Source organism: Diospyros lotus, chromosome 12 (assembly GCF_014633365.1).
Source record: "Diospyros lotus cultivar Yz01 chromosome 12, ASM1463336v1, whole genome shotgun sequence".
Lineage (NCBI taxonomy): Eukaryota > Viridiplantae > Streptophyta > Magnoliopsida > Ericales > Ebenaceae > Diospyros > Diospyros lotus.
This window is the reverse complement of record NC_068349.1, coordinates 33,498,958-33,524,476: the sequence shown is the minus strand read 5'-3', so window position 1 is coordinate 33,524,476 and position 25,519 is coordinate 33,498,958. Positions and strand designations below refer to the sequence as shown.

General features: G+C 42.6%; 1 protein-coding gene across 1 annotated transcript; it reads left to right on the top strand.

Moving 5' to 3' along the window:
• Nucleotides 1-12,985: 12,985 nt before the first annotated feature.
• LOC127786880 (eukaryotic translation initiation factor 3 subunit B-like) lies at nucleotides 12,986-23,925 on the top strand. Its single transcript, XM_052314593.1, has 11 exons — nucleotides 12,986-13,242; nucleotides 13,360-13,597; nucleotides 13,918-14,064; nucleotides 20,698-20,826; nucleotides 21,045-21,173; nucleotides 21,264-21,347; nucleotides 21,454-21,578; nucleotides 21,663-21,861; nucleotides 21,970-22,502; nucleotides 22,724-22,832; nucleotides 23,358-23,925. Exons 1-11 carry the CDS (start codon nucleotides 13,121-13,123, stop codon nucleotides 23,700-23,702), a joined length of 2,160 nt encoding a protein of 719 aa, XP_052170553.1. The 5' UTR covers nucleotides 12,986-13,120; the 3' UTR covers nucleotides 23,703-23,925.
• Nucleotides 23,926-25,519: the final 1,594 nt, after the last annotated feature.

The window sequence follows — 25,519 nt, the reverse complement described above, 5'->3', positions numbered from 1 at the left end:
ATGTGACCTCACCCGTAGGTTCAATTATTGGCCTTATCCATGCGCGAGTCTTCTCATGGGTCTCTTTACCATCTAGGCGTGACCCTCACCCATGGGTCTTGCCCTTAGTCTTTTGTGACTTCACCCATAGGTTCAATTATTGGCCTTATCCATGCGCGAGTCTTCTCACGGGTCTCTTTACCATCTTGGCGTGACCCTCACCCATGGGTCTTGCCCTTAGTCTTTTGTGACTTCACCCATAGGTTTAATCATTGGTCTTATCCATGCGCGAGTCTTCTCATGGGTCTCTTTACCATCTAGGCGTGACCCTCACCCATGGGTCTTGCCCTTAGTCTTTTGTGACCCCCAGGATGTTGGAAATGTATGCCCTAAAGACACGTTTTGTTTAATTTATGGTAATGATGTTTCTTTTATTCAGTTTATGGCACATATATTATTTGCATTTAATTGTTGGAATGGTGTCCATGCTATTAAGTAAGTGATTCATGTGATGGGTCGTTCTTCACAGTTAGGCATGAATCATGGGTACTTAATAAGCAAGAAAATATTACTCTTGATCTTTTGATAGAACTGGGCATTCTATCATGATAAGATCATTGTGTAATAGATCCTAATGGAGAATGGCTTGCCTTAGCCAGTAAACAGTCCGTTTACTCTAATTGTACAAGCGCATTTGGAATGCGTAGAGTGGACCTGTGATAGAAGCTAATGACAAAGTACTAATTATCATGGAGCTAGTCTATCACTGCTACTACGTGGACGAGTACTCTAATACACGAGTATTAGTTGGTGGTCTAGTGAACCTAGAGCTATATTCTTAGATTCATTGTAGGTGAGGTCTATCAAAGATCAATATCCTTTTGAGTTGGGAGTATGGTTTCTAATTAGCTAAGACAGACTAATACAAGATAGTTTCTGTGATTCACCCCCTTGTGATTGTCCAAGAATAATCGAATAATCCAGGGCCCTGGGAACGTGACTTAAGAGTGTGTGCTTCTGGGTAGCTCCCAGTGATAAGCAAGTACATTCGAGTAGTCACGGATTATTGGACTAGTGATCTAAGGATGGTAGAAGTCATTTAGAAAGGTGTTAGTACATTATTCCTTTCTAAATGATGGGTGTTACGCAGAGGGGTATTTTCGTCATTACACTAGTAGGTCAAAGACATGGCATATGCAAAATTATTCGTGGGGTCAGTGTTACCATATGGTGATAGTTGGAACACTTAGAATGACAAAATATAGCTACTAGGTAGCAGGGATATTTTGGTCATTTTAGTAGCCGTGAATAATTTGTCTTTTGGTCCCCAGGGTAGCTCGATGTAACTCATGTATTTTTTAATACATTTGGCTTGTTGGATGAATTACATTGAGAGAGAATTATTTTATTCAGAATGGTCCATTGGGCTAGAATAAAATAATAGTTCATTAGGGTTTTTAATTAATTAATTGGGCTAACCCAATTAGAAAATTAATTAAAAGATCTTGGCCCATTAGGGTTTGGCCCACTAGGGTTTTAACCCTAGGGTTCTCCCTATATATATCTCTCTTTAGTTGTTTTTTCATCTAAGTCGTTTTTCATTCTTCTTCACCGAAGAAAGGCCACGAGTTCGAGTCATACTCCGGAAGATCGAAAGGGTGCGTTTGAGTTCTGATGCGACGGAGCCGAAGGCTAGCAGGATAGCCGTCGTCTCCACCACGCGAAGAAGCTCACATCGCTCCATTCCGTCCGGTAATCCGTCGCAAAAGTAAGTCTCCTAGATTCTTATCAATACGAGGAACGTTTTTTGATTAAAACGCTTCCGTTGCATGCTTTGTTTCCTCGTTCATGATCCTTCACAGGAGTCATAACTCGCTCGAAAAATTTGCTTTTCGCGGCCGCGCCTTAGGATTCAAGCACTCAACATGGGCCGTTTTAAGAATGCTTTACCACCTCCACCTCCTGCTCCCAATGTATATATATCTTTGGGACGACGGTCTTCGGTGAAGGGGAGAGAATTAGCTGGGATACAGTCTCGTTTCCATATTCCAATTGATCATCATATTAGACTTCCTACGCCTGAGGAGACAAGTACCGCTATGGTAGGGGGACATGGCTTCGGGGTATATTTGGCTTCTTTAAGAGCAAGTCTTCGTTTCCCCTTGTCTAGCTTTGGCATGGAGTGGCTCGATTATCATTGCATTGTCCCTGCTCAACTTCATCCTAACGGTTGGGGTCAGTTAGTTGGCTTCACCATCCTTTGCCATATGATCCAAGTGCCTCCTTCCGTAGAGTTGTTCGGTTGCTTCTATAGGTTGAGGAGGGTCGAACGGAGGGGCGTCTTTTTCACACTTCAAAGGATTGTGGGTCTATCTCCTCTCTTTCAAAAGCTCCAAAATAAGGTGGACTTCGAGTCCCGATGGATTGTGGTCGAGCCTCCTCCTAGCTGGAAAGCACCGCTTCGTTGGTGTTGGGATAACGAGCGGGACTTTTGGTCGGAGAAGCTTGATGACATCGGGATTTCCCGGGCTGTCTATCGCCCAGTAATTGAGAGATTATGTGCCCTTGGCACTTGTAATCTACCCGACCTGCTTACCTCAGAAAATATTGCTGCCGCAGGGTGGGGTGTTCGGCTTGAAGACATGCCCGGGACCTCCACTCTCGCTTTTGTGCCACCACTGGCTATGCCCGAGGACGCCTTACAAGTTGAGGAGGAAGAGGGCGGCGAGGAAGAGGACGAGGGCCCCGAGAAAGAGGGAATATCTCTAGGGAGTATGGTCTTTCTTGGTTATTCTTCTTCTGAGGGTAGACCCCCAAAATTGTAGAGATTGCCCTTTAAATTATCCATGCAAGTGGTTGACTTTTATCTCTTGTTTTGTAGACGATATGAACATATTCAAAGAACAAACGCTCAGACGACGTGGTAGGAATTCACAACAGGCTGGTGAGCAAGATCAACAACCTCCTCCTCAAGCGCCCCATGACTTGTCACAGAGGCCTCCGTCTGACACTCCCGATCCTAGCCTTCTTCCTCTGCCAGTTCCTAGCTCGTCTCGAAGGCGTCTAAAAGTGAAGAGGTCCGAGGTGAGTGTCTTGCCCAGCCTTTCTTGTCCTGAACCCTCGGTTCCCACTTCAGGCCTTTCCATGTCAGACCTTTCTGTCCTCGAAGTCGCCCTTGGGGAACCAAATCCAACCGATGCCTCTGGCTCACGAAGGAAAGGGACTGGCAGCTCTCGCTCTTCTTTTGGCAGCGAGCTTGATCGAATCAGGGAGGAGAGTCGCTAACCTTTTGTCCCCTTCCGTAGGGATCGACGAAAGCTAAAGGCTGAGCTCCCAGACTTTAGGCCTATTCTTCCTCCCATCGCTGAACCTAGACAGAATTCCGTGCTAATTCCTAACAGCACTAGAGTGAGGGGTGACCACTTCCAGGTGCAGCCCGGGCTGATTGATTCAGACTCTGTAAGGGACCCGGGGGTGGGCGCCAGGATGATGTACGCTACCGTGCTCCCTCAAGATGAGCAGAATTTTTTTGGCAATTGGCCTAGCGTTGCCAACTCTCCTGAGCAAAAGATTATTGAGGTAGGATGCCTTTATTGTGCCTATATGTTGTATTTGCCGTCTGACTTGGTTGTTGGTCTTCTAATACATTGCTTGCACCCAGGGGGTTCAGGGGTTGGTGATATCCAACGCTATCGGGAGAGCTTATCATCATCGAGCAGAACAAGAGAAGGCGGAGGCAAGAGAGAACGCGATAAAGTGGAGGGATCACGAGCGTTGCTATCAAGCCGATATCAGAAAGCTGAACCGAGAGGTAGAAGACATGCGTTCCAAGTTGGCGAAAGCTGATGGTGAATCGTCAAGCATAAAGGGGGAGATAGTAGAGCTCCGGAATAGCAAAGAATCGCTGACGAGAGAGCTTTTAGGAGTTAAGGAAACTCATGAAAACCTTTTGCAAGAGCATTCTTTGAGGGTAGACGAGCTTGCTCGTCAGAAGAAGCAATATAGGTCGCTCAAGGACCGAAGGAAGGAAGAGATTTTGGCAGCACAGGAGAAGGCTGTGAGGGACTATCGCCTTTCAACGGACTGTCAAGAGAGAAAGATCAGTTATGGGGGCTGCTTTACGAAGTATGGATTTTATCTCGCACGCTCGCATCTGGAATTAAAACGCCCAGGAGAACAGTTCCCTGAATTAGTCTATACTGATGAGGTTGAGGAGTCTGATGTTCCTGATTGGCGAAGATATAATGATCCTGACCCCACTAGTCCCAGGGCTTATTTGAATGCTCATTTAGTTGATAATCTGGAGAACTTGTCGGGGCCGTGGGAGCCGTATGCCTTTGCCTCAGAGGAAGTGGAGATGACAGATGCCCTACCCACAGCTGATGACACAGTTATTGCATCCTCGGGCCAAGGAGAAGGGGAGGCCCCATCTGCTCCGAGTAGCGGTGCTCCCAGTTCTGGCAGGAGGAAGCGGACTTAGAATAGACCCCTTTCCTTTCTCTCTCTCTTTTTTTTTTTTTTTTTTTAAGTGTAGTAGCTTTTTCTCTATTGAGTGAAGTATCTTTTATTTGCATGAATAAGACTCGTCTCTCAACAATGGCTGCATTTCGCTGGTTTTCTTCATTATTGCCGCCCACAGAGGGTCTGGGATTTTAGGTCGTTACCGTTAGGTGGACTATGGGCATTCAGGCCCTTAGTGGTCCTTTGGCATTTTCTTGACCTCTTGTTATCAAGCCAGGTCAATTAAATAGACTGGCGGGATAGTTTGTGTTTTCAATATTGATGAGTTGTGCTAGACGTATTTATTACTTTGTTGGCCGGGCCACTTGGCTTTGTGGCAGGGCAACTATTACATTTACCGGGCCAATTGAGCCATGTTTTTCTCATGGTGCACTGCATGGCAGGGCCCTACGTATTACTATCAGGCTTAGTAGGGCAACCTACTAGCGGGATATTAGTTTACACGCCAATTTTCACTTCCGGGAAAGACTTGTTATACCACTTTGCGGGGAGGTAAAGAGCTCTCTTCTCCCTTGTCTGAAAAAAAAGGAGATACGCGTATTTTACGTGGTTCGGCAAAATGTGCCTACGTCCACGGTCCCTCGTCGGGTTCATATTATTATTGCGTTACATGTCAGGAGGAGAGTACAATTTTAGGTGATTTGTACTCCACGTTTTGCTCATGGTTTCACCTTGGAGTGTTTGGAGAATACATGTACTAGGGCCTATCATTTTTTGAATGCGATATGGCCCTTCCCAGTTCACTCGAAATTTTCCATCTCCTAGGAGTGCATTGGTGATGATCGACTTTCTGAGGATCAAATCTCCTTCCTTGAAAGGCCGGCTCTTTACTCGAGAGTTGTAATAATGGGCCACCCTTTTATGATAGGCAGCGATTCGCACAGCTGCCCTGTCTCTTTGTTCCTCGATGAGATCAAGATTTTCTTTCAGTGTAACAGAGTTATTTGAGTTGTCACTTTTATCATAAGCGTCCAATCGGGGTGACCTGCACGAGATTTCTACTGGAATCAAAGCTTCTGTCCCATACACCAAGTTAAAGGGCGTTTCGCCCGTTGAGACTCGGCTGGTTGTTCGGTAGGCCGACAAGACGGTAGGCAATTCATCCACCCATGTTCCCTTTGCGCCTTCTAGCCGAGTTTTCAAACCATGTAAAATTGTTCTGTTGCTGACTTCTGCTTGTCCGTTAGCTTGGGGATATGCTACTGAAGAAATCCTTAGCTGAATGTCCAAGCCTTTGCAAAAATTTCGGAAAGAATCACAGTCAAACTGCTTTCCATGATCGGTGTTAATGACTCGTGGGATTCCAAATCGACATACAATGTCTTTCCATACCATGGCCTCTACTTTCCTCGCACTGATGGTGGCTAGGGCTTCGGCTTCAATCCACTTGGTAAAATAATCCGTTGCCACCAAAAGGAATTTCCTTTGTCCCGTAGCTTGCGGAAATGGGCCGAGAATATCCAAGCCCCATTGAGCGAATGGAATGGGCTGGAATGTGGGTTGTAGTTGCGATATCGGAGCAGAATGAATCGGGGCGTGCCTTTGACATTTATCACACTCGTTGACCTTTGCTTGTGCATCATGTTGTAATGTGGGCCAAAAAAAGCCTGCCCTTAGGATTTTGGCCGCGAGGGCCCTTCCTCCCAGATGCTCACCGGATACTCCACTATGAACCTCAGTCAAAGCATAATTGGTTTCCCGAGGGCCTAAGCATTTGAGGAGTGGCATAGTGTGCGCTCGCTTGTATAGCATCCCATCTATTATTGTGAAACGAGCTCCTCTAAATTTAATTTTCTTAGCCTCTTTTGGGTCTGCTGGTAATTCTCCCGTGGTCAAATATTTGTAGAAAGGGGTTATCCAGTCGTTACTATTCTCAATACATGCTACTTCAGGTTCTTCTATACTTGGTTGTTGAAGGACTTCCACATACACTGTTCTCCCAATAGTTTCTTTAGTGGATGCTAATTTGGATAAAGCATCTGCATGGCCATTAAGGGATCTGTTGATCTGTACTAGCCGGAAACTTTCGAACAACTGCGCAAGTGCCTTGACTTTCTGGAGATACTGTCCCATGGCCGGCTCTCTAGTCTCGTACTGCCCGTAGTATTGCTGAACGATCAGTTGAGAATCACTGTGGGCTATCAATTGTGCTACCTCTAGTTTTCGGGCTAACCTCAGACCGGCGATTAGTGCCTCATACTCGGCCACATTATTCGAGCTTGGGAAAGCGAATCTTAGAGAGTATTCAAGGGATTCTCCTTCTGGTGGGATAAGCACTATTCCCGCTCCACTCCCTTGGGAACTGGCAGCCCCATTAACAAACAGTAACCACTATGTTATGCTCTTTTCCTTGGCCTCCTTGGAGGGTGTACATTCGACAATAAAGTCCGCCAATACTTGCCCTTTTATAGCCTGCCTAGGCTGAAAATGTATGTCATACTCGCTCAACTCAATGGACCATTTGGTGAGACGGCCGGAACATTCAGGTTTTTGCAAGATGCTCCGTAATGGTTGGTTCGTCAGTACGTTAATGGAATGGGCTTGGAAGTACGGCCTCAATTTTCTAGAGGCGTTTAGCAAGGCCAGCGCCACCTTTTCAGTGAAGGGATAACGTGTTTCTGGGCCTTGTAGAACCTTACTGACATAGTACACCGGCCGGTCCACCGGTCCTTCCTTCTTGGTCAGCACTGCACTTACCGCTTTGTCACTTACGCCTAGGTACAAATATAGCGTTTCCCCAGTTTCGGGTCGGGTCAACAAAGGAACTTCTTTCAAGTATTCCTTTAATGCCTCAAACGACTTTTGACATTGTTCCGTCCACTCAAACTTTTTTCCCGCCCTTAACGTCTGAAGAAACGGGAGTTCCCTTTCGGCTGACTTGGAGAGGAAGCGTCCGAGAGCCGCCATTCGGCCTGTCAACCACTGCACTTCCTTAATTGATGTTGGGGGTTCCATATCCAGTATCGCTTGAATTTTTTCGGGATTCGCCTCTATTCCCCTTTGCGTGATCATATACCCTAAGAATTTTCCAGATTGAACTCCAAATGCACATTTTGCTGGGTTTAGGCGCATTTCGTATTGCCTAAAGACCTCGAGCACTTGCGTTAGCTTTTTTACGTGCGATTCCTTCTCCCGACTTTTTATGATCATATCATCAACATAGGCCTCCATGGTATCACCCAATAACTCTTTGAAGACTTTATTCACCATGCGCTGATAGGTGGCCCCCGCATTTTTGAGCCCGAAGGGCATAACTTGGTAACAATATATCCCTTTCTCTGTAATGAATGATGTTTTCTCCTGATCTGGAAGGTACATCATTATTTGGTGATATCCCGAGAAGGCGTCTAGAAAACTCAACAATTGATACCCAGATGTTTCATCCACGAGACGGTCGATCCGAGGCAACGGGTAAGAGTCTTTAGGACACGCCTTGTTGAGGTTAGTGAAGTCTATACACGCGCGCCATTTTCCATTGGGTTTTTTAACCATGACGACGTTTGCCAGCCATTCTGGGTATAAGACCTCTCGGATGAAACCTGCCTGTAGTAACTTATCAACTTCATCCTCTAATGCTGACAGTCTATCAGGGGCAATATTCCTCTTCTTTTGTCGGACAGGCTTGAACTGAGGGTCCACATTCAGATGGTGACATATCACGTCTGGCTTGATCCCTGGCATGTCCTTTGGTGTCCAGGCAAAGACATCCAAGTTCTTTCTTAGGCACTCCATGATTTCTTCTTTTACCGATTTCGGAAGCTGTGTGCCAACATACGCCAACTTCTCGGGGTCTGCATCGCTTAAGTGTACCGCTTCTAACTCTTCCACTGGTTGGGGCTTGCGAGCAATCTCTTCTTCCAAGGATTTGTGTATAGCTTTCTCAGCAATAGACAAAGTCTCTTCTGTCCTTTTTCCTTTTGTAGATGACACATAACAGGACCTCGCCTTCCTCTGATCTCCCCGAACTTGCCCCACTCCTGAGAGCGTGGGGAACTTCATTAATAGGTAGCAAGAGGACACTACAGCTCTCATATCGTTGAGGAGCGGTCGTCCTAAAATCATGTTATATGCTGCTGAAGGGGCTTTGACCACCATAAAATTTGCCTGTCGGGTCACACTTTGAGGGTCGACACCTAACGTGACTGGCAATTGAACAGATCCCGCCACTGGGACAGCTTCCCCAGTGAAGCTATACAAGGGAGATGACACTCTTTTCAATCGGTCAGGGGACATACGCATTTGCTCGAAACAATTCCAATATATCAGATTAACAGAGCTGCCGCTATCCACCAAGATTCTACTGACAGGGTGTTTGGCGACAATTGCGGAAATTACCATTGGGTCGTCATGCGGGAGTATTATATCTCCCCTATCAGCAGGGGTAAATGTGATGGGCTCCTCGTCTTCTCTTGTCTCCATCACTGAATTGACCTGGTAGGCTTGACGAGCATAGGCTTTTCGAGAAGAAGAAGTATCCCCAGCTAGAGTCTCGCCCCCAGAGATGACATGAATGGCTTGATGTGTCAGCTCATTGTCGGGGGAGGGGGGATAATTGTGTCTTCATTCTGCCGCAAATTTCGTCTATCTTGACCCTCGGGTCTTTCCTCCATTCTCTGCCGATCTCGGTCGTTTCTTCCTTCAGTTCTTACATACCTTTGCAAGTGCCCTTCTCGAATGAGTGCTTCGATCTGGTTTTTTAACTCCCTACACTGGTCAGTGGAGTGCCCTCGAATCCGGTGGTATCTGCAGTATTCTTCTTGATTTCTCCCCATGGGACGGTCTGGCTTTTTCGGAAGCTGGAGAAGGCCCGACCCCTCTACTGCTGCCAGTATAGTTGACCGGGGTTGATTGAACCTAGTGTAATGATGGAATTGTGGTCCAACCGTATCTAACCTCTTGGTTCGTTCTTTTCGTTGATTTGGTCCTTCTTCATTATCTCACTCTTTTTTTTTCCTTTCTGCATCTTCATTTCCCCCTATTGTTCTCATCATTTCTGTGTGGAGTATGTACTTATTGGCTCTGACGAACAAGTCTGCTAAAGACTTCGGCGGGTCTAGAGACAATGATTCTTGCAAGGGGGGTAGTCGTGTTCCTTGAAGCATAGCGGACACAGCCATTTCTACAGGCAAATTGCAAATCTCAAGCGTGGCATTCCGAAACCTGTCCACGTAGTGACGTAGGGTTTCCTTATGCCTTTGCCGAATACTAAGAAGGTATGTGGCGTCTTTCTTCCTTTGACTATTGATAATGAATGCCTTTATGAACTCTGTTTTTAACTGCCTGAATGAAGAAATGGATGTTTCGGGTAAACATTAAACCAGGCTCGAGCGTGCCCAGTTAAGGTTAAGGGGAATGCCCTACACATTATCTCATCGTCCCATCCATGAAGCATCATTAGAGATTCATAGTTTTGCACGTGATCATAGGGATCGTCTTTGCCTGAATAAGGGTTTATCTGAGGCATTTTGAACTTTCTCGGCAAAGGCTTCTCCATTACTTCTGCCACGAATGGTAGCTTTCCTCGGGATTGTTCCTCGGGAGCAGGTAATAACTTATTCTGTTGTAGTACCCGCTCTATCATTTTTTTCATGTCGGCTGTCTCTCGTGCACTAAATGCGGTAGGGTTGTCATCAAGTCCATCTCTCTGTCTAGAATCCCGGTCTTTTTCCATAGGGGTGCTGGCTACCGTTTCAGAGTATCTTCCTCTTTGTGGGCTTCGCCTTTCAGTCTTTCGATGATCAGTTGCTCCTTGTTTTTCTCGTTGTTGAGAGATTTGGCTATGAGCTCCTCTAAAAGGGGATCTTGGTGGATCGTTTCGAGTATGGACATGTTGAGCGTGGTTTTCCGGGCTCACTTCTCGGTAGGAGCCATCCCCCGGTACCTCCTGACGTGCCCTGTGGGAGGGAACTGTCTCTGGCATAAACTTTCTTAATATCTCTGGGATTGTCCCGTGAGGAACCAAACTTTGCAAGATGCCCGCCATTTCCCGAAGGGCTTGCATTCCTTCAGAATGTTGCTGTCGTAGAGCCTCATACTCCGCCCAAGGAACGACGGGTGGGACTTGTATCCCTGGGTAGGGTCATGAGAGAACATGCGGGGTAGTAAGGGGCGGCACTTGAAGTTGTACCCCCAATGGATGAGAGGGCTCTGGAAGAGGTTGCTGCTGGTGAGTGAGAGATGGCTGGCCCCCATGGGTAAGGGACGGATGGCCCCCATGGGTGAGGGGTAGTTGGCCCTCATGAGTAGATGGATGTTGTTCTTCCGCTCGAGCGAGGGTCTCTCGTCGAGGTGATTGGGCACCCCGGGAGAGGGTCTGACGATTACTTCGAGTTTGAGCCATAGTGAGGAAATAGTTCTGTAGCTTTTTTTGTTTGCGTTTCCCACAGACGGCGCCAATTGTTGTTACACGATTACAACAATAAATTTATAAAATGGGAAACCACCGATGGATGACCCTCGTATGGCGTATCTGAGCGATAAGTGAGTCTCTCGGGGTAATGTGGCAGCGATGGGTGAGTCTCGCAGGGCGTTTCCGAGCGATGGATGAGTCTCCGGAGGTGTTTCCGAGCGATGGATGACCTATTAGAGAATAAATCGGTTAGAAGCGCGGGCGAAAGTCCCCGCGCGGACCCTCTGATGCCTAAGTTAGATCACTGTAGAAATAGAGTATTCGAAAGTAAGAGAGTAAATGCGAGAGTCAGAGATTGCATACTGAATGAGAGAAAGTGACCTCCTATTTATAGCAACAAGAGGGGCATCCATGTGTCGCGTGTTCCGAGTTTTGTGGCAAGAATCTCGGAGGGGCTTTGACCGAGTCTCGCGGGAATAGCCTTAGGCCGACTTTCTTGGAGGCGGTGGAGTAAGAATAGGAGGCCCGCGGAGGCGAGTGTGGATCCCTGGGTGACCCTCACTCGGGGGTATCTGTGAGTATGGAAAAAAGAGCGCGAGGGGCCGTGCACGGGCGGCCGCATGTTGGCAGCCGGGCGCGCGGTCGCGGCCTTACGCGGGCAGCCATATGCTGCCAGCCACGCGTGCGGCTAGCTGTGCGCGAGGCCTTGCGCGCGCGGCCTTGCGCGGGCAGCCGCGGGCGAGCAGCCGTGCGCGCGGCTGCCTTCCCCCGAGTGGGGTCACTCGGGGGTACTGTTCCCCCGAGTGACGTCCACTTGGGGGAGGGGGGCGCTCCCCCTGGCAAAGGGGCGCGGCCCCCACCAGGCAGTCGTGTGCTGCCTGGCAGCGCATGCGGCTGCCCATGGGGGCCGCGCCTGCCACCCCCGAGTGACCTCACTCGGGGGTGGTTCCCCCTGTGTGGCCTTCTTTGGCCACCCAGGGGCTGCCACGTGGCGCTCTCTCGGGGGGCCATGTGGCGCTTTCTTGATCCGATTTCTTCGGCACTCACTCTGCTTTTATTATTTTATACATAACAGGTATCATCAAGTCATTATTGCCAGTTTCATGTGGCCGTCAATGATAAATGATGTAGGAGAATGTGGGCAACCGACAATAGAGAAAGAATGAGACGATGACGACATAGAGGCAATGCAAGCTCTAAGTGATGGAGGGAGAAGAAGATGGGCCTTGACCCAAATGGGTTAACTCTAGTTAAATGTTTTAATTTAATTTTTATTCTTTATTTTTTTCATGAGTTGTTAATGTTACAAAATTGTATCGCTAACAAACCACAATTAAACCAATCAATCATACACGAACACAGAATTTAATGAGAAAACCTAAACAGGGAAAAATTACGAGTAAAAAGAATAAAATATCACTAATCAAATATTGGTAATACAAAAGTGATATAACTAAACACATACTCTGTGATTGATTGTGATTTGTTATCGATTCAATTTCATAACAAACTAGTATTAGAGTTATTGAATCAAATCATCAACCATTTGCAAGATTATAATCGTTGGATATGGAAATTTTCATCAGCAACAATAATAGTATCATCTTTCTTAATTGGTTGCAGGTTGCCTAGCTTCTGCCGTCGACGCCACTAGTTGTCACCTCAGGCTATCGCCACTGTCATTGGCTGCTATCGTTCGAACAATTGTCGTCGTTAGTACTCGCCACCATCGTCAATTGGCCGTCGCATGCTGTCAGACCGCTATCGCCATTTGCATCACCGTTAGCCTCCTATTTCAGTAGTCGTCGATCACTCGTCTCTATTCGTTGCCAGTGATTTTTTTTGAATTGAATTTTTCACGTAAATTTTATATTCGTGTATGATTGATTGGTTTGATTGTGATTTGTTGTTGATCCAATTTCATAACAAAACGTATCACCTAGGTAAAGGCACAAACATTTTCAATCAAATTTAGACACCAGATAAAATTACACCCAATTAATTAAATTATGACCTTATTATTAAAATTAAAATTTTTAGATAAAATTACAAAAACGTAAAAATGTTTAATTTTTTTACGCTAATAGCCCATTTATCTTTTGACCTCCATGGCCAATCCTGTAATTTTATCATATTCAGCTCTCATGAAACCTACCCTTCCCTCTCGAAACCCTCTCTCTCTCTCTCTCAACCCCTTCCTCTTTCTATATCGCTCGCCGCTGGTACCGGCACAATATCTCTCTGGCTCTCTCAGAACATTAGAAAGTAAAAATGGCGGAGGTAGTGCCAATGGAGGAAATTAGGGACATATCTGCACGCCTCGGCATCGATCCATCCGAAGTGGATTTGGATTCCGTTCGTCTGCCCCCCGGCGAAGACTTCGGCATCCAAAGGTCTGAGCTTCAAAACCCTACACCCCACACCAACATAGACACACACATACACATACACACGTCATCTTTGAGATATATGTATATATTATGAGGATTGTAAGGTTTTTCTATTACCAGTGACGATGAAGACCTGAATGAAGACGACCCTTTGGAATTCGACGCGGGGTTTGGGAACATCGTCGTCGTGGATAACCTGCCTGTTGTTCCCAAAGAGAAGTTCGAGAAGCTTGAAGGTGTTATCCGCAAAATCTACAGTCAGATTGGTGTCATCAAGGACGATGGCCTTTGGATGCCTATTGATCCTTCCACCCAGAAAACACTTGGTCACTGCTTTATCGAGTACAACACTCCTCAGGTGATGCCCCAATTGTTTCGTAGCATGCAAAACTTTTACCCCTATATGAGTGTTGAAACTGAGATTCTTGCACATGTTTAGATTCACTAGGCAAGGGGTTGCGCACGCACATACACACATATTGGTGGGGTGGGGGGCGAATATTTTATCAGGGGTAAATTTGGAGTTCTTCCTTCTGGAATATTGTTGAACGTATAATGCATTTGTTGAAGAAGGGTTTTCACTTTTCAACGTCATCATTTTAGAGTTATTTTATTTTGAAGGCTGGTACTGCATTTATATAATTTGGTTTGATTTTTTAAGTTGATATTCCTTGTTAGGAAGCCGAACTTGCTCGGGAGAAGACGCATAACTACAAGTTGGACAGGTCACATATATTTGCCGTGAGCATGTTTGATGACATTGAGAAGTTCATGAGAGTTCCAGACGAATGGGCACCTCCTGAAACCAGACCATATACTCCAGGAGTAAGTATTTGATGGGTTTGCCCTTAGCTTTCTGTTAACCGTTCTCTTATCCTCTTTCGTTACAAGTTACCTACCCTCCTCATCTGTGCATCAATTTCACTTCATGATTAATGCAAAATGCTTACTAGAATGACAAGGTCATGGCAATGTATTTAGCTTCAGAGACACTAGCTACTGCACAAATTGTAGAATGGTTATGTTGTGTGGCTTCATAAGGGGGAGACGGTAGGCTGGGTCTTTACTTTCTTAAAGTAGTAGTATGTTCTTTCCTCTCTGGGCTCATCTATGCTGATAGTGTTAACTTAGGAGCACTTAGAATTTGATTTCTTGGACGGAATTCTCAACCTCACCCTTGCGCACACACTCAGATTTCAATGATAACAGAAACAAAATGAATGACAATGAAAACAGAATGTAAATGACAGAAAATAAAACCAAACCACAAGAAGAACACAAGCAGTTTATCCTGGTTCGGATTGCCCTTAGGACAACCCTACATCCAGCCTCTTAAAGCCTCCTGATAGCAGCCTCTTTAATTCAGAATGATAGCAGTACAAACTCACCTCACGATTACAAGTCTCTCTAAGATTACAAAGACTATTTCTTGAACACGCAGCCTTTCCTCTCCTGAACTTCCTTGTGAGAAAATGAGCAACATGACATAAGCCTAGACCCCTGTCCTATATAGAATAATAGGCGATAATCTCTAAGGCTTGAAATAAGATTAGACATTCTCGATTTTACCCTCAAACTTAAAACTAATTACAAAGCTGAGTAACCGCCTGACTAAACCCATTAAACCGACTCATTTGACTGCTTTAAAACCTGGATCTACTTGAGACAACATTCTAACAAATCTCCACCATTGTCTTGAGTAAGATCCACTCCATTCTTCAATCATCAAAGCTTTAACCTGCTCTCCTTCCTGGCTTTAACACAATATGTACCTGATCACCAACACAAACAAACATTAAGAATATTCAAACAATGTTGTAATTTGGACAAAGGAACCGGTTTTGTAAACATATCAGCCGCATTATGTTCTCCTGCAAGTTTAACTAGGTTTACCTCTCCTTTCTCAAGGATCTCCCTAATAAAATGATACCTAACATCAATATGTTTGGTTCTTTCATGATGGGATTGATTCTTAGCCAAATGGATAGCGCTTTGGCTATCACACCTTAACTCTACCTTGACATTTCTTCCTAGGAGTTCACCCACAATTCCTCTTAACCAAAGACCTTCCTTTATTGCTTCAGTGACAGCAATATATTCTGCCTCAGTGGTGGATAAAGCCACCACAGGCTGCAGGTTGGTCTTCCTGCTTATGGTAGAATTCCATAGCTGGAAAACATATCCAGTTGATGATCTCCTTTTATCTAGATCGGCTGCATAATCCGCATCCAAAAAACCTAAAATGCAAGGTTCTTCTCCTAGCTTTGCTCCACCATAAACCAATGACATATCTAATGTTCCTTTTATATATCTCAGAGTCCATTTTACAGCTTCCCAATGAGCTCTCCCTGGTTTGGCCATAAATCTACTAGATACACTCATAGAGTGAGCCAAATCAGGCCTTGTACAGACCATGCTGTACATTAAACTGCCCACTACATTTGAGTAAGGAATCTTACTCATTTCTTTCATGCTTGACTCGTTGTTTGGAGACTGCTCATGCGAAAGTTTAAAGTGTTGTGCAAAGGGGATAGAAACCTCTTTTGCATCCAGCATATTAAACTTCCTAATCAGCTTACTAAGGTATGCCTTTTGGGATAAACTAAGCTGTCTTTGCTGCCTATTTCTCTTAATTTCTATGCCTAATATCTTCCTAGCTTCTCTTAATTCTTTCATTTCAAAAGCTGACCTTAATCTCAGCTTTAAATTTTGGATTTCTATGGTTGATTGGCTTGCAATCAGCATATCTTCTACATATAGGAGAAGATATATTGATATCTCATTAGGCATATGTTTGAAATATACACAGCTATCATATGCACTCCTTTTGAAACCTTGGACAATCATAAAAGAGTCAAATTTCTTATACCATTGCCTAGGGGATTGCTTTAATCCATAGAGAGACTTCCTAAGCAAACACACTTGCTCTCTATTCCCTCTAATCTCAAATCCCTTTGGCTGCTCCATAAGAATATTTTCTTCCAACTCTCCATGTAGAAAAGCTGTTGTGACATCCATTTGATCAAGCATTAAGTCTAAGTGTGCTGTTATGGCTAATAAGATCCTAATTGAAGTATGCCTTACAACCGGTGAGAATACTTCATTAAAGTCTATACCGGGCACTTGAGTAAAGCCCCTAGCCACTAATCTAGCCTTATACCTAGGCTTATCTTCTTTCCCAGCACCTTCCTTAATCTTGTATAGCCACTTACAGCCCACTACCCTTTTCCCTAAGGGTTTATCTACTAAAGTCCAAGTCTCATTTTTTTATAAGGGACTCCATCTCAGATTTCATGGCAGCTTGCCATTTCTTGGAGTCTTTTGAGTGCATGGCCTTTTCAAAAGTGAGAGGCTCATCACCAGCTTCTTCCATTGCACTTGAAAGCGCATAGGAAACCAGATCCGAATATCCATACCTAACTGGAGGCCTTACGGTTCTTCTTTGCCTATCTCTTGCAACATTATACCTCTCATGGTCTAGCTCACTTTCTATACTAGATGGCTCCTCAATCTCTCTACTATAGTCTGAATGCTGTCCTAGAGAACTGTCTGGAGAGTCCCCTGGCATCTCTTCTTTTGGATTTAAATTCATCGGGTTATCTAAGACATTTTCTGAAGTTTCTAACTGCTGTTCAATTTCCACAGCTTTAGATTTCCCTTAGATATATCTAAGTTTATGTCTTTTATAGTGGAATTTTCATCAAAAGTTACATCCCTAGATACTATTGTATTAGGAATTCCTGATTCTAGACTCCACAATTTGTACCCTTTTACACCAGAAGGATACCCTATCAATATACATCTTTTAGCCCTTGGTTCAAGCTTCCCTTGCTTAACATGGACATATGCTAAACATCCAAACACTCTTAAGTGATCTACACTAGGTTTATGTCCAGTCCACATTTCATATGGGGTCTTAAAACCTATAGCAGCTGAGGGGGATAGGTTTATTACATAGGCTGCTGTGTTTACACCTTCTCCCCAAAAAGATTTTGGTAACTTAGCATGAAAAATCATGCATCTAACCCTTTCTAGCAAGGTCCTATTCATCCTCTCAGCAAGACCATTTTGCTTTGGATTTCCAGGGGCTGTCAAATGTCTTAGGATCCCATTTTCTTTACATAGATGAGAGAATTCTTTGTTACAAAATTCCAAACCATTATCAGTTCTAATGATTTTAATTTTGCTACCTTTTTGGTTTTCTATCATGGTTTTCCAGCTTTTAAAGGCTTCAAAAGTGCGGTCTTTTGTCTTAAGAACATACACCCAAACCATCCTAGAAAAATCATCTATTATTGATAGAAAATATCTAGCTCCACCATGAGTTAATGTTTGGGTAGGACCCCACAAATCAGAATGAATATAGTCTAAAGGTGCTTTAGATGAATGTATGGCAATTTTGGAGAATTTTACCTTGGTTGATTTCCCAAATATGCATGACTCACATTTATCTAAAACTGTAAGTTTCCCTAGTATCCCTTGCTTAGATAGTTCCCTAAGGCCTTGCTCGCTAATGTGGGCTATCCTATAATGCCAAAGCCTTGTCTTATCACAGGCTTTTAATTCAGTGGCAGAAACTTCTCCACATACTGTGGAGGCTTGCAGTACATAAATGCCATTATTTAGGACTGCTCTCATACTTATTAGAGAGCCTCTAGATACCCTTAGGACTCCACCATCTCCTCTATAGGAGTAGCCATTCCTATCTAACTCTCCAAGAGAAATTAGGTTTCTTTTCAGTTCTGGAACATATCTTACAGAATTTAATGTTTTGATAGAATCATTATGCAGTTTGATCTTTATATCTCCTATACCTTTAATCCTATATTCATGATTATTTCCTAACAACACCTTACCTCCTTCTATTTCTTTAAAATTCAAGAACCATTGCTTATGGGGTGACATGTGGAAAGAGCACCCGGAATCTAATACCCATACAGATTTATCTGTATTTCCAGATATTACAAGTGCATCGGCACTATCATAGTCATATTCACAAATAAATGAGGAATTTTCAGTCTTAGGTTTATCTAGAAAATCCTTCTTTTTCTTAGGACAATTTCTCTTAATACGCCCTTCCTCATGGCAGTTATAACATTTTATAGTTTTCCTACCATTCTTGGATTTAGACCTAGATCTTCCCTTTTGCTTAGAATCCTTTTTATTGGATCTAGATCTGATTGTTAAGACATCCCCAGCTTGTGCTCTTCCCATCTACCCTATGTTGCAATTCCTTTGAATTTAATGCCCCTATTACATCATCTAGGGTTAGGGTATCCCTGCCATGCTTTAATATATCTACAAAGGTCTCATATGATTTTGGAAGAGAGTGCAACAAGACTAATGCCTTGTCCTCATCATCATATTTTACTTCTATATTTTCCAGATCTAGGCACAGCTTATTAAAACTGTCAATATGATCTTGAAGCTTCTGTCCTTCATTCATTTTAAAAGTAAAGAACTTAGCCTTGAAATACAATCGACTTGATAGGGTCTTGGTCATATAAAGGCTTTCTAACTTAAGCCAAATCTCAGCTGCGTTTTTCATCTTTGATACTTCTCGCAACACCTTATCCCCTAGACTCAATATCAAGGTATTATAGGCTTTCTTGACAATCTCCTTTTTCTGTTCATCCGAGAATGACTTAGGCATTTTTGATTCACCGTCTAAAGCTTCTTCCAATCCTAAGTTCCCTAGTAAAGCTCTCATTTTCATTTTCCAGAGGCCAAAATCATTCTGGCCATCAAACTTTTCAATGTCATATCTAGTGGCCGACATTCTTGACACTATTCCTATGACAGAAACTTTAAACAATGAGAATCTTGAGCTTTTTTGATCCTAAAGACTGGCTCTGATACCAAGTTGTTAACTTAGGAGCACTTAGAATTTGATTTCTTGGACGGAATTCTCAACCTCACCCTTGCGCACACACTCAGATTTCAATGATAACAGAAACAAAATGAATGACAATGAAAACAGAATGTAAATGACAGAAAATAAAACCAAACCACAAGAAGAACACAAGCAGTTTATCCTGGTTCGGATTGCCCTTAGGACAACCCTACATCCAGCCTCTTAAAGCCTCCTGATAGCAGCCTCTTTAATTCAGAATGATAGCAGTACAAACTCGCTTCACGATTACAAGTCTCTCCAAGATTACAAAGACTATTTCTTGAACACGCAGCCTTTCCTCTCCTGAACTTCCTTGTGAGAAAATGAGCAACATGACATAAGCCTAGACCCCTGTCCTATTTATAGAATAATAGGCGATAATCTCTAAGGCTTGAAATAGGATTAGACATTCCCGATTTTACCCTCAAACTTAAAACTAATTACAAAGCTGAGTAACCGCCTGACTAAACCCATTAAACCGACTCATTTGACTGCTTTAAAACCTGGATCTACTTGAGACAACATTCTAACAGATAGTCTAACTCATGCTCAGCACTAGGGGCTAGGTTTGTGGGCCAATTAGGTGCTGATCTTGAGTTGGCCTATCAGCAACGCTCACCCTTGGTTGGACGTACAATGCCCCAGAAATTCTGCTCAAGATACTTGATGGATGTGTGAATTGATTGTAGTCAAGAGCTCCTCAAGCTCAGGGTGCTGTGGTGAGCCCTGAGCAGGGGGTTGATGAAAGGAAACAAGATTTTGATTTATTTTCTTTATTCCTCGATGGGATGTTTTGTCTATGTGGTTGTGTGTTAAGGCTCTAGTTCATTCTGGTAGTGTGGTGCATGTCTGGTGGATTAAATGTTTAGCACAAGTTGATTGGATTTTTAAATTTGAAGATGTGAGGCACTGAGGCTGATGCACTGTTAGTTTGGATGCAAAACAAATGGTTTTGTTTTAGTCATATGTATAAGGTGTTTAGAGTTCATAATCTAAAGAAGTAGGGGTTTTGTGTGATAGGGCTTAATTGCTAGGATGAAGTGTAATTTTTCCTTTCAAATCATGTGCTCTGTACTTAACCTCATTCATTTGGTCTGACCATTTAATTTAATTATTTTTTTTAGATCAACTAGTATAATCTAAACTAAAAAACAACATATCAAGCTTTAATCCCACCATGTGGGGTTAATCTAAAGTCTAAACCACACCATAATTTTCTATACAAGTTTCCAAGCATGTGGCCAAGATGTTATCTGCATTTCTTGTAGAATAGTATGACCATTGTAAGTGCTTGGACTGCATTATAATCCGCCATTCAACTTTTTCTTCCTAAATCTGAACTGAATCATAACACTGTTCTAGACATCTGTTTACTGTATCATATTATGCTACTGAATTAGGGATGCCTAGATAGCGTGTTAATTGTTTAGTGACCCTTTTTTGTAACGCATCTCATGTGCATCTGCATGTTTGTTTGTGCCTTCTTGTTGCAACCTTATAATGTTTCTTAATTTTTTTTTTTTTTTTGTGGGGGTGGTGGGGGGTGGTGGTTTACATTTTTACAGGAAAATCTGCAGCAATGGCTTATGGATGAGAAGGCTAGGGATCAATTCGTCATCCGTTCAGGCTCAGACACAGAAGTTTTGTGGAATGATGCAAGACAGTTGAAGGCTGATCCTGTTTACAAGCGATCAGTGAGTTGACATCATATTTTGTTTTCGTTATTGTCATGACGCTTACAAATTTTGACGTTCCATTTAAAACAAATGTCCTGTTATTCCTTGCATAAAATCAGTTTATTTGCTCTTCCATTGTTTTTTTGACCCATAGTTGAGTTCTATTTTCCCCCTTCTATGCCATTAAGAAATTTCTTTCCAAAAACTGAATGGTGCCATACATCTTTACCTGTCAGTTTTGGACCGAAAGTTTTGTGCAGTGGTCCCCTCTAGGGACTTACTTGGCAACTGTTCATCGGCAAGGTGCTGCTGTTTGGGGCGGTGCTAGCACCTTCAACCGGCTCATGCGTTATGCTCATCCCCAGGTTGCCTTTCACGTTTTTCAACGGTTCTCTAAGCCATCTTCTTTTGGTTATTTATTTGTGCCAATGTAGCTTTAATGGTATTAACTGCAGGTAAAATTGATTGATTTCTCTCCTGGTGAGAGATTTTTGGTGACGTACAGCAGTCACGAACCGAGCAATCCTCGTGATACTCATGTAAGTTTATATTATTGTCATTGTATTTTTTTCCTTGTTTGGATTCTTCAAAAGTAATACTTTGGCCTTGAGGTCATGGAACCTAACATTAAACTTCTCATTTCAGAGAGTGGTGATAAATATTTTTGATGTGAGAACTGGAAAAGTGATGAGAGATTTCAAAGGAAGTGCGGACGAGTTTGCAGTTGGAGGAACTGGAGGTGTTGGTGGAGTGTCTTGGCCTGTTTTCAGGTGATTGTACACTAATATCAATCAATTTGTGAAGTGTTGTTAACCATTTGCCTCATGATGATTATAATTGTGTTTTATTTGCAGATGGGGAGGTGGAAGAGAGGACAAGTATTTTGCCAGAATTGGTAAAAACATGGTCTCTGTCTATGAGACAGAGACCTTTACTCTTATTGACAAGAAATCCATAAAGGTCGAAAATGTTATGGACTTTAGTTGGTCGCCTACTGATCCCATTCTTTCGCTCTTTGTTCCTGAACTTGGTGGAGGGAACCAACCTGCTAGGGTGAGTTCGTAGCTTTTAGTTTACAGAGGCTTTTTATTTGCTGTTGAATTGCTGTTTTATTACTTTAGAAATGTTGTAGCATCAATACGCTTTCGTGCTTGTTCACAGGTCAGCCTTATTCAAATTCCAAGCAAAGAGGAATTGAGACAGAAGAACCTTTTTAGTGTCAGTGATTGCAAAATGTATTGGCAAAGCAATGGGGATTACCTTGCTGTTAAGGTTGACCGTTATACAAAAACTAAGAAGAGCACCTATACTGGCTTTGAGCTTTTCCGAATCAAGGAACGAGATATACCCATTGAGGTTTTGGAGCTGGAGAATAAGAATGACAAGATTCTTGCATTTGCTTGGGAACCAAAGGGCCACAGATTTGCGGTTATCCATGGGGATAGCCCTAGGCCTGATATAAGTTTCTATTCGATGCGCTCTGCTCATAACAGTGGACGAGTTTCGAAACTCACAACTCTAAAGGGCAAGCAGGCTAATGCCCTATACTGGTCACCAGCTGGCCGATTCATTGTGCTTGCAGGGTTGAAAGGTTTCAATGGACAGTTGGAATTCTACAATGTTGAGGAGCTTGAAACCATGGCCACAGCTGAGCATTTCATGGCAACAGATATTGAATGGGATCCGACGGGAAGGTACTTGTAGGACTGATTTGGGACGGGCCATTTTTATTCTTGGTTTGTTAACCCACTAGTGTATGTTTGACCCATGGTTAGCATTTGGCTACCATATTTGTTTTGCTTTCAAAGAGAATGTTAACTTGAAGTTCATTTTGAAAAAAGATGGAATCCTTTCGTATGTCTGCTGAATGAATTTATCATCTTATTTTGATTAAGGCATGCGCTTGTACCTGCAGGTATGTTGCAACTTCGGTCACTTCAGTTCATGAGATGGAAAATGGTTTCAACATCTGGTCGTTTAATGGCAAGTTGCTGTATCGGATACTAAAGGATCACTTCTTCCAAGTAAGATTTGACATATTGTGTTAAATTTTAAAGTTCAATTTTAATTTACTATATTTTGCTCGTTAAAGTTGATTCATATGATTGCCTTGAATTTACTGATCTGGTTATATACGAAGAACTGTATTCTGAAAGTAGTCATGGTCGTCAAACATATAGCTAATTCAGTGGTAGTTGATTTAGCAAATAAAGTAGTAGTTAAATGATTGGGTGGATTGCAATTTACCCCTAGGATGAAGCTTGAATCTAGTAGCCTCCCTGGAGTTCATTTTGACATCCAACGCCCCTGTGGTAGTGTTTGTCTACAATTTGCTGGTAGTTTAACAACATTGATGAGGTTGATTTCTTTTTAAGTTGTTGCATCATTAGCACGGTATTGCTAGGTAGGTACTAAATAATGAAAAAGAGAAGAAATTGCAATGGCCTGAAACATTTCTTACTTGATAAAAAAAAAAAAAACATTTTTGTGTTTTTCTTGTCCTAAAGGAGGATTCATTCATATATGACAAAACGTTCGTTTGGTTACAGTTCCTGTGGCGGCCGAGGCCACCATCCTTCTTGAGTCCTGAAAAAGAGGAGGAGATTGCGAAGAACCTGAAAAAGTATAGCAAGAAATACGAAGCAGAGGACCAGGACGTGTCACTGCTGTTGAACGAACAGGAAAGGGAGAAGCGGAAGATGTTGAAGGAGGAGTGGGTGAAATGGGTGAGCGAGTGGAGGCAGTTGCATGAAGAAGAGAAGTTGGAGAGGCAGAGGCTCCGGGATGGAGAAGCGAGTGATGAAGAAGAGGAGTACGAGGCGAAGGAAGTGGAGGTAGAAGAGTTGTTAGATGTTTCAGAAGAGGTTGTATCGTTTGAATATGGACAGGAGTGAGTGAGTGAATTTTGACTGAATGAATGCTATACCCATAGATAGATGAATGTATCTTCCGTGTGCAAGCAAAAGCTGCAAGCAGCATCATTCAGGGGGGGGGGGGAGTCATAGTTCTTTTCGGAGCTTTATATGTTATTTGCCTTACTTTTTGAGGAATTTTGCCCAAAGAGATAAGAATATTTGTTTTTGTTGTTTCTATGTTAATTGGGATTAATTCCTGTTATTTTTTCTTGTTGAGATATTGCTTCATAGTCCATGCCATGAATAACAGCAGCCACTAGCCAGCCATTTATATTTATGTTATTATGGTTGTATAATTTTTTCTTTTTGATTGTAGGACAATATTACTTAATTTTGATATCATACTTCTAATTGTATTTAATTTGTATGTACATTCTGATTCAACTCAATACAATCACTGAACTGTGAGGCTCTCTCACTTTTAGTTTGATACCTCAATCCAGTTTTCTAAATACTGTTGTTCACAATAATGGTAAATTTTAGGCATCGAACTTAAGTTTGTCTAAGATGTACTGACTATTTATGTGTGTGTGTTTTTTTTTAAATGACATAAACCTTTCTTTGAGGTTAACTTTCATTCATTATATACATCTTTATCGTTAATTAATTGTGGTTAATTTTGCCAAAATTTTTAAAATACTATTTTATCTCCCTATCTTTCGATTAAAGTTACAAAAAAAAAAATTGTTGAAACCTACCATAGTGGGTTTTGAATGGTGAACCCACTAGAGGGTAGGGTTGGCTAGTGGTAATTGGTGTTGTCCTCCTTTAGAGAGAGAGAATATGAGAGATTAAAACTTATCATTTCATCGAACCTCGTTGTGATACCATTTCAAACACATTCAAATTGTGAACTGTCGTTGTCTTCCTTTTCTTAGCCCTAGCCTTATTGTCATATGTTTTTTGCATTGTTGTCAGCGATCTAAATTATTTGGGTTTCTAATTAGAACTTAGACGAAATTCAGATGATTTTTGATTAAATGGGTTCAATGAATTATTTGGGTTTTAATCATCTAACAAAGAGAGAATAAGAGGAGACAGAAAAAGGTAGGAAAAGGAGGAGGAAGAAAGAAAAGTAACCGGTTTGATGACGAACAACCACTAATATTTGCAAGAGATGAAAGAAAAATTAGGGCAAGAAAAGAAGAGAGAAAGAGAGAAGAAGAATTTAAATATAAAGATAAAATAATTATTTTTCGAGTTTATTACAGTTTAGAAAAGTTTAAAACACTTTTAAAAACACAAGACAGTTGGTATAATTTAGACAAATCTCATAGATTTCATGTAAAATTTATCCTAACAATAAAGGTAAAAATAGTTTGTAAGCTTACCATAAACTATATATATATATATATATTTTTACCATTTTCCCACTTGTATGTCCAGAACAAAATTTTGCCCAGTTTTAAGTATCAGGAAAGATTTTGGCTTGGTATCGTTCTTATAAAAGATAAAAAATCCAACCACCTGCATCTCACATTCTTGAATCAAACTTACCAACAACAACAATGAATTGAAAACCTTATTGCATTGACACCACCCTGTTCACCAAACAATCACTTGCACATTGACTAGTAGCAAATTTGGCAATTCCCCTGTCCTGTCCCATAACTCCATGCCTGGTCCCCCCACAAACAAAGCTTTGCTGTCGCAATATCATCCCCTCCCACATACAAAAGACAACATATCCAAACAAACAAGGCCTTGTCATGAACATGAATTCCCTCTCTTTGGTTCTTACATTTGCAACTTCAATGTGCACACACCTCTACAAGATGATCTATCTATCTATCTAT

Coding starts and splice junctions, on each gene's coding strand:
- LOC127786880 (XM_052314593.1), top strand. CDS start 13,121: ATGGCGGAGGTAGTGCCAATGGAGGAAATTAGGGACATATCTGCACGC. Junction 13,243..13,359: donor GAAGACTTCGGCATCCAAAG/GTCTGAGCTTCA, acceptor TTCTATTACCAG/TGACGATGAAGACCTGAATG. Junction 13,598..13,917: donor TCGAGTACAACACTCCTCAG/GTGATGCCCCAA, acceptor ATTCCTTGTTAG/GAAGCCGAACTTGCTCGGGA.